Genomic DNA, 9,685 nt, shown 5'->3' with positions numbered 1-9,685 from the left:
TGGCACGTAATTTCTTTTACATGTTTCATTATATTGATACATATGATACCAGAGAGCAGGACTCTGTTTTACACTACAAGCCGACAAAATGACTTCCCCAGGATTGGGAAGAGAAACTATCTACAGGAGTTATTGCGAGGATTGGAGGGCTTTCAGACACAGGAACCAGTCGTCCAGTCTGAACATGACAAATCTGAGAAATCTAACAGGATTCTAGCACTGATCGAACGCCTTTCAAAAATCTCCGAAAAAGACAACCAAAGCAGCAGTAGCGTACGCTCTGCTGATATTTATAAAGACAATAGTCAGTCAGACCTTTTCATTGAGCTGTTGTCAAAGACAACTGGTTTAGATGAAATATTATCCGCACTTGAAAATTAAATGTTTTTGAGTAAGCTTATGGAACTGTAATAAGTCAACAGTTCCCTTCTATGTTTCCAAACTGTATCTGCTACCGCAAGGAACGTTGATTTCCGTTATATGAGTGCAATTTCTTTTTCGAGGTTTACCTAGTTTGTTTGCATTATGGTTGCTATACATCCGTTTGTATTTTTCAAGGTTTGTACAAACGCAATCAGTGTAATACTGTATAACTGTAAGAACATTTAATACTTCTATACATGCATTGACATCATATTCCATGGAATACACGTTGTAATACTTTAAGAGATATTATTTGCTTTGACCTCAAGCAGTTTATTTTATAAAACATTTATCACCCACCTTAGTGGTAACATTTATAACCCATTGTCAAGATATGCTACACACAAGTACCTACTTATTGCAATTGTTTAAACAGTATACGATAATGTCATTGAAATAAAGTAATATATGAACTCTATAAAAAGCAGGTTCTTATAACAACTATTCCTGGGTCGTGGAGTCGTGAGAAAAATACATTACTTTTTTATTTGTTTTGTACATGAACGAAGAAACGTTTTGTAGTCCACTTAGACAATCAATTTACAATCGGAACAATGCAGTTGCATGTTTGTAATGGCCCTTAGTTTGAAGTTTAATAATGCCAAGATGCCCATATTATGTTACATACAATCGTATAAAAGCTTCGTATGGTGCTCATAAAATTCTAGTCCAAATAATAGGGGATTGTTTTAAAGGTGATCAATTCTGAAATTAATACTAATGAAACTATTTGTCTTCAATGTTTGTTTACTCAAAGTTATTGTTTGACAGCAATTTAAGGCATGTTGTCTTGCGTGCAGATGTTTATTTCTAATGGACATCTATTTAAATTACTTACGAAAATGACAAAAAGGAAACATCAAATTTCAAGGGGCCGTTTTATGTTCAATATTTGTCATACAATAACAATAAATAATTTTATATAAGGCATTTCAAAGTTTCATGATAACTTAATTAGACTCTTTATTACATTTCAAATCAAGCATGCGACCAAACACAGAAATATTTCAAACGATTAGTAGTTATTTTGTAATCCATATCACGTGTAAACTGGTAGAATGTTGAGCAAATTTTCCCGATCAAATTGGAATGAAATTGGTATTGAGATGTGCGGAATGAAGAAATGAGTCAAAATTATTTGAAAGTATGTTTTAACAAGCAGCTAAAAAGGGGAACATTGGAAAGTTATATTGTGCGTGTTTATAAGAAGTTGAAATGTCGAAAACAGTGAGAGTTCTAACACCAAGACAGAGTAAGACGCCGCCATCAAAATCCCCCCACCCAGTGAAACACGGGTCACGGGCTGGCCTTCCTCCAGCGCCTCAATTGATGACGGTACGGTATGTCATTGACGTGGATGTCATCAAATGCCCAACATGTTTAGATGTGTTTAAATCTCCACGCGTCCTTCCGTGTGGCCACTCTTTTTGCCTGGAATGCCTGGAGTCGTCAGTACTCTACACGGAATCGTCAAAGTCAAAGGACTACTTCCAGTGCCCAGTGTGTCGCAAGAATGTTAAACCCTATGATCAAAAAGCACTGCGACAAAAGTGGGCATATCAGTTCCCTTTAAACGTAACCGTCATGCGATTTCTCCGGAATGCTTCAACAAAAAATCCAACCGATAACGGTCTACATAAAGCTTTCTGTGAGATCTGCCTTGTGAACAACAGAACGAAGACCAGCTATTCGTATTGTAACGTTTGCCTGCAGCATTTGTGTGAAATGTGCCATAAGTATCATGTTATGCAAGATGACACGAAAGATCACGACCTTACCTTTTATGGTTCAAAGGACGATCAGGTCGAAAAATGTGACGCCGTCCCAAAAAGTGACTGGTCAAAGAAATCGAACAGTGAGCGTGACCAAAAAAGTGCCGCGAATGACAAGGACAAGCGCCTAAAAACAGAGCCCAGAGACAAACTCTTGCCCATTGGCACGGTCGTCGTTGCACAGACAGTAACCGCTGCGGATTCGGTAGAGCAGAAAATTGTTTCAAAGCTTGGAGGATTCAACGGAAAGTCTCCAGCCGACTCTGGAAACGCTGACTTCCGAGCAGTAGCCTTTTTGTCAAATACAAAACTGGCACTAGCTGACCTTGGAAACAAGAAGCTTAAAGTTTTTGATGTTTCCCACAAAACCCGTGTTGAACTGATCGGCGAATTGGCGCTTCGTGCAAATCCATATCACATGTGTCGAGTCGATGAAAATACCGTAGCGATTGCGACGGAACGTTCGAACAACTATCACATACGACTCTTTACTGTTCGAGACAAAATATGTCATTTTGTTCATCGCTCCGTTGAGGGAATTCCGCTTGGCATAGGCTTTCTCCAGAACACGCTTGTTTGTTCATTTCTAGAAAATGCTGCGCTGCAGAAGTTTCGACTAACGCGAGCACAACAGACAAAAGCAGGAATGATCAAGAGCGATCGGTCGGGAAATGATATTTTCCGACATCCTGGGAGTATATGCGCTGGTGTTTGGCGTGGCATTCCGGTGTTATATGTTGCGGATGAAACCGAGTTTGGCGTGACAGTGACTGCCGTAGACATTCGAGGGGACAAAAAGACTTCAGTCTTTTTCGAAATGCCAGTTCCCTTGGCTCGACTCGCTATGAAGTCTGCAAACGGGGTTGCCAAAATGTCACGCGGTAAAAACAGATCAATAAAAGCAACTAAGAAAGAGAACACATCTCCGAATGATACCATCTCACCTAAATGTTCTCGACCTTCTTCTCGCCAACCTGCTGGGCAACTAAAAGAGAAATCCTCAACTGTACAAGTAAGCGGAAGGCATACTTTCCGACGAATAGATGACTTCGGAAGCACACCTCCTGAAAAGAAAATTGGACGAGAAATTGAACGAACGCCAATTCCATATGCCTGTAAGAATGAACTTGTACTCGATTTGAACAGGTTACGGGACGCCGACAATGAAGAAGAAATGAACACAACTATCGCTAAAAGTGACTGTCGAAAAACTGGTCGTGGAAACTTAAAGGCTGTTGAGCGGGCGTCAAGAAGTCGCCCTGTCGGCAAGGTTTTGCCCCAACCTTCGAGTGGAACGAATACAGAAAAAGGATCACATTCCGAGTCCACAGCCAATCCTAACTCGACACTGACATCTACATCCGGAACCGCCGGATATACGCTCCCCCAAAAATTCATTTTCAACGCCGATAGCATTGACGTTGATATTTATGGAAATGTTTACGTTTGTATGAGCAAAACCAACACAGTACACCAGGTAAATAATTATAAATATTCATTCTCTTTCCAACTATTCAGTACCCGACATTTTTAAATGAACAAAATTGAAACATGCAAACAATAAATACGAGATCAATTAGATAAAATCACTTTCACATGATTAGATGTTAACCGTGGTTTAAACTGACTATTTCATTGGTTCGGTGCTACATTGAATTGACATTCCTCACATTGTATATATAAAATAAATGTTTCTGTCATCAACGTGCGACAAAGTTTTAAATGTTTAATTACATTGCAGATGTCACCAGATGGAAAAATAAAGAGAGAAATATTGACGGAAAAGGACGGCATTTTATCCCCTAAAGTTGCGTGCTTTTCTCCAAAGAGTGATTTCTTCGTTGTAACATGTATGAAGTCAAACAGGGTTTTGATGTATAGACTCAAGCATTGAAGATTATCCAACCTCATCATAAAATAATGTGATTAATCAAACATTAGAAAACTGAAGGATTTACTAGTTTCAGTGTAGAAAAAAACACTATTCGTCTATTGTTTGTTTCCCACTTTTCATTTTCTTGTGCAGACATATGTCGATATGATACCACTTTGCTGGCTTTTCTTATCCTAGTATTTAGTTCGTATTCATATGTAATACCTGTAAAATATAACAGAGGTCGCGAACCACGACGTGTTCGTGACCTCGTACGTGTAGCTACAGATATAGGTAAAGGTTGAGATCTCTTTCCTCGTGCTATCGAGTATGTAGTTTTACTTGTTGACCATGTGCACATGCGTGTATGTCGTATTGTACAGAAAGTACACACGCACCAGCACTCGTGCACGTACAGCGTACCAGCACCCGTGCACGTACACGTACCAGCACCCGTGCACGCACACGCACCAACACCCGTGCACGCACACGTACCAGCACACGTACCAGCACTCGTGCACGCACACAACCAGGACCCGTGCACGGACACGTACCAGCACCCTTGCACGCACACGTACCAGCACCCGTGCACGCACACTACCAGGACCCGTGCACGGACACGTACCAGCACCCTTGCACGCGCACGTAACAACACCCGTGCACGCACACGTACCAGCACCCGCGCACGCACACGTACCAGCACCCGTGAACGCACACTCCAGGACCCGTGCACGGACACGTACCAGGACCCGTGCACGGACACGTACCAACACCCGTGCTCGCACAAGCACCAGCACCCGTGCACGCACACGTACCAGCACCCGTGAACGCACACTACCAGGACCCGTGCACGGACACGTACCAGCACCCTTGCATGCACACGTACCAGCACCCGTACACACACACGTACCAGCACCCGCGCACGTACAGCGTTTCGCAACCTTTCTAATAAGGTGTGTTTCTACGGTAACAATGAAGAAGTTTTCTATTCTCTGTCTATCGTTTGGAATCACAAATCACACACACTTACATACACTGTATGTTGTTTTCACCGTTAATTTGAAATGTCCTTATTTCAAATAACACAGTATCTAAATTATATTTGCTAATTACAATTGGTTGTATTTTATATGTTAGAACTTGTTATGTGTATACTTTTATTTAATAAAAAGGAAATAGTAAAGCAGGATTAAAATAGTATGTTCGCAGAAATTGCTATCTTAGGTATCTTCCGTCATTACACTAGCAATCGGGTCACTGACGTTTAGTACTGTAACAAAAAAATCGAACATGTTCTGTCGATCCGTTCTGATACCAGCTCCTTTTCTAGATGGAGATTTGCGGAAATTCTGACGGACTAAGTGATGGAATGACGGAAACACAATAAGATAACAATATTACTATGGTATTATTCCAATGACACGAACCGACGACTATATAAACATATGTGATCTAGTGGAAAAGGCACACGGACAGACGTCTAACATACACTAAGGGTGAGAGTGATCTAGTGGTAAAGGTACACGGACCAACGTCTAACATACACTAAGCACTAAAGGTGAGAGTGATCTAGTGGTAAAGGTACACGGACCAACGTCTAACATACACTAAGGGTGAGAGTGGTCAAGTGGTAAAGGCGCACGGACCGACGTCTAACATACACTAAGGGTGAGAGTGATCAAGTGGTAAGGCGCACAGACCGACGTCTAACATACACTAAGGGTGAGAGTGATCAAGTGGTAAAGGCGCACGGACCGACGTCTAACATACACTAAGGGTGAGAGTGATCAAGTGGTAAGGCGCACGGACGGACGTCTAACATACACTAAGGGTGAGAGTGATCAATTGGTAAAGGCGCACGTACCGACGTCTAACATACACTAAGGGTGAGAGTGATCAAGTGGTAAAGGCGCACGGACCGAAGTCTAACATACACTAAGGGTGAGAGTGATCAAGAGGTAAAGGAGCACGGACCGACGTCTAACATACACTAAGGGTGAGAGTGATCAAGTGGTAAAGGAGCACGGAAGGACGTCTAACATACACTAAGGGTGAGAGTGACAAAGTGGTAAAGGCGCACGGACCGACGTCTAACATACACTAAGGGTGAGAGTGATCAAGTGGTAAGGCGCACGGACCGACGTCTAACATACACTAAGGGTGAGAGTGATAAAGTAGTAAGGCGCAAAGACCGACGTCTAACATACACTAAGGGTGAGAGCGATCAAGTGGTAAAGGCGCACGGACCGACGTCTAACATACACTAAGGGTGAGAGTGATCAAGTGGTAAGGCGCACGGACGGACGTCTAACATACACTAAGGGTGAGAGTGATCAAGTGGTAAAGGTGCAAGAACCGACGTCTAACATACACTAAGGGTGAGAGTGATCTAGTGGTAAAGGCGCACGGACATACATCTAACATACACTAAGGGTGAGAGTGATCAAGTGGTAAAGGAGCACGGACCGAAGTCTAACATACACTAAGGGTGAGAGTGATCAAGTGGTAAAGGCGCACGGACCGACGTCTAACATACACTTAGGGTGAGAGTGATCTAGTGGAAAAGGCGCACGGACCGACGTCTAACATACACTAAGGGTGAGAGTGATCAAGTGGTAAAGGCACACGGACCAACGTCTAACATACACTATGGGTGAGAGTGATCAAGTGGTAAAGGCGCACGGACGGCCGTCTAACATACACTAAGGGTGAGAGTGATCTAGTGGTAAAGGCGCACGGACATACATCTAACATACACTAAGGGTGAGAGTGATCAAGTGGTAAAGGAGCACGGACCGACGTCTAACATACACTAAGGGTGAGAGTGACCAAGTGGTAAAGGCGCACGGACCGACGTCTAACATACACTAAGGGTGAGAGTGATCAAGTGGTAAAGGAGCACGGACCGACGTCTAACATACACTAATGATGAGCGTGATCAAGTGGTAAATGCGCACGGACCGACGTCTAACATACACTAAGGGTGAGAGTGATCAAGTGGTAAAGGAGCACGGACCGAAGACTAACATACACTAAGGGTGAGAGTGATCAAGTGGTAAAGGCGCACGGACCGACGTCTAACATACACTAAGGGTGAGAGTGATCAAGTGGTAAAGGAGCACGGACCGACGTCTAACATACACTAAGGGTGAGAGTGATCAAGTGGTAAAGGCGCACGGACCGACGTCTAACATACACTAAGGGTGAGAGTGATCAAGTGGTAAAGGCGCACGGACCGACGTCTAACATACACTAAGGGTGAGAGTGATCAAGTGGTAAAGGCGCACGGACCGACGTCTAACATACACTAAGGGTGAGAGTGATCAAGTGGTAAAGGCGCACGGACCGACGTCTAACATACACTAAGGGTGAGAGTGACCTAGTGGTAAAGGCGCAAGGACGGCCGTCTAACATACACTAAGGGTGAGAGTGATCAAGTGGTAAAGGCGCACGGACCAACGTCTAACATACACTAAGGGTGAGAGTGATCAAGTGGTAAAGGTGCAAGGACCGACGTATAACATACACTAAGGGTGAGAGTGATCAAATGGTAAGGCGCACGGACCGACGTCTAACATACACTAAGGGTGAGAGTGACCTGGTTGTAAAGGCGCAAGGACCGACGTCTAACATACACTACGGGTGAGAGTGATCAAGTGGTAAAGGCGCACGGACCAACGTCTAACATACACTAAGGGTGAGAGTGATCAAGTGGTAAAGGTGCAAGGACCGACGTCTAAAATACACTAAGGGTGAGAGTGATCAAATGGTAAGGCGCACGGACCGACGTCTAACATACACTAAGGGTGAGAGTGATCAAGTGGTAAGGCGCAAGGACCGACGTCTAACATACACTAAGGGTGAGAGTGATCAAGTGGTAAAGGCGCACGGACCGACGTCTAACATACACTAAGGGTGAGAGTGATCTAGTGGTAAGGCGCACGGACCGACGTCTAACATACACTAAGGGTGAGAGAGGTCAAGTGGTAAAGGCGCACTGACCGACGTCTAACATACACTAAGGGTGAGAGTGGTCTAGTGGTATAAGTGTATAGGCGCACATACCGACGTCTCACACACACTAAGGATGAGAGTGGATTAGTGGAATAAGTGTAAGGGCGCACGGACCGACGTCTAACACACACTAAGGACGAGAGTGGTCTAGTGGTATAAGTGTAAGGGCACACAGACCGAGGTCTTACACACACTAAGGGTGAGAGTGGTCTAGTCGTAAAGGTGTAAAGACACACGGACCGAAATCCAACACACATTAAGGGTGAGAGTGGTATAGTGGTATGAGCGTAAAGGCACACGGACCGACGTCTAACACACACTAAGGGTGAGAGTGGATTAGTGGTATAAGTGTAAGGGCGCACAGACCGACGTCTAACACACAATAAGGGTGAGAGTGGATTAGTGGTATAAGTGTAAGGGCGCACAGACCGACATCTAACACACACTAAGGGTGAGAGTTGTCTAGTGGTATTAGTGTAAAGGCGCACGGACCGACGTCTAACACCCACTAAGGGTGAGAGTGGTCTAGTGGTATAAGTGTAAGGGCACACGCACGGACCGACGTCTAACATACACTAAGGGTGAGAGTGGTCTATTGGTATAAGTTTAAAGGCGCACAGACCGACGTCTAACATACACTAAGGATTAGAGTGGATTAGTGGAATAAGTTTAAAGGCGCACGGACCGACGTCTAACATACACTAAGGATGAGAGTGGATTAGTGGAATAAGTTTAAAGGCGCACATACCGACGTCTAACACACACTAAGGGTGAAAGTGGTCTAGTGGTATTAGGGTAAGGGCACACGGACCGACGTCTTACATACACTAAGAGTGAGAGTGGTCTAGTGTTATTAGTGTAAAGGCGCACAGACCGACTTCTAACACACACTAAGGGTGAGAGTGGTCTAGTGTTATTAGTGTAAAGGCGCACGGACCGACGTCTAACACACACTAAGGGTGAGAGTGGTCTAGTGGTATAAGTGTAAAGGCGCACAGACCGACGTCTAACACACACTAAGGGTGAGAGTGGTCTAGTGGTATAGGTGTAAAGGCGCACAGACCGACGTCTAACATACACTAAGGTTGAGAGTGGATTAGTGGTATAAGTGTAAAGGCGCACATACCGACGTCTAACATACACTGAGGTTGAGAGTGGATTAGTGGTATAAGTGTTAAGGCGCACATACCGACGTCTAACATTCACTAAGGTTGAGAGTGGATTAGTGGTATAAGTGTAAAGGCGCACATACCGACGTCTAACATACACTGAGGTTGAGAGTGGATTAGTGGTATAAGTGTTAAGGCGCACATACCGACGTCTAACATACACTAAGGGTGAGAGTGGTCTAGTGGTATTAGTGTAAAGGCGCACATACCGACGTCTCACATACACTAAGATTGAGAATGGATTAGTGGTATAAGTGTAAAGGCGCACATACCGACCTCTCACACACACTAAGGTTGAGAATGGATTAGTGGTATCAGTGTAAAGGCGCACGGACCGACGTCTAACATACACTAAGGTTGAGAGTGGTCTAGTGGTATAAGTGTAAAGGCGCACATACCGACGTCTAACATACACTAAGGTTGAGAGTGGATTA

At 44.1% G+C, this 9,685-nt stretch overlaps 1 protein-coding gene across 1 annotated transcript; it reads left to right on the top strand.

The window, feature by feature from the left end:
- Window positions 1-1,401: 1,401 nt before the first annotated feature.
- On the top strand, window positions 1,402-5,405 carry LOC128233977 (uncharacterized). The gene is made up of 2 exons (XM_052947886.1): window positions 1,402-3,672; window positions 3,937-5,405. Exons 1-2 carry the CDS (start codon window positions 1,639-1,641, stop codon window positions 4,087-4,089), a joined length of 2,187 nt encoding a protein of 728 aa, XP_052803846.1. The 5' UTR covers window positions 1,402-1,638; the 3' UTR covers window positions 4,090-5,405.
- Window positions 5,406-9,685: the final 4,280 nt, after the last annotated feature.

This window comes from Mya arenaria, chromosome 5, assembly GCF_026914265.1.
Source record: "Mya arenaria isolate MELC-2E11 chromosome 5, ASM2691426v1".
Taxonomy (NCBI): domain Eukaryota; kingdom Metazoa; phylum Mollusca; class Bivalvia; order Myida; family Myidae; genus Mya; species Mya arenaria.
This window is presented reverse-complemented; position numbering and strand designations above follow the sequence as displayed.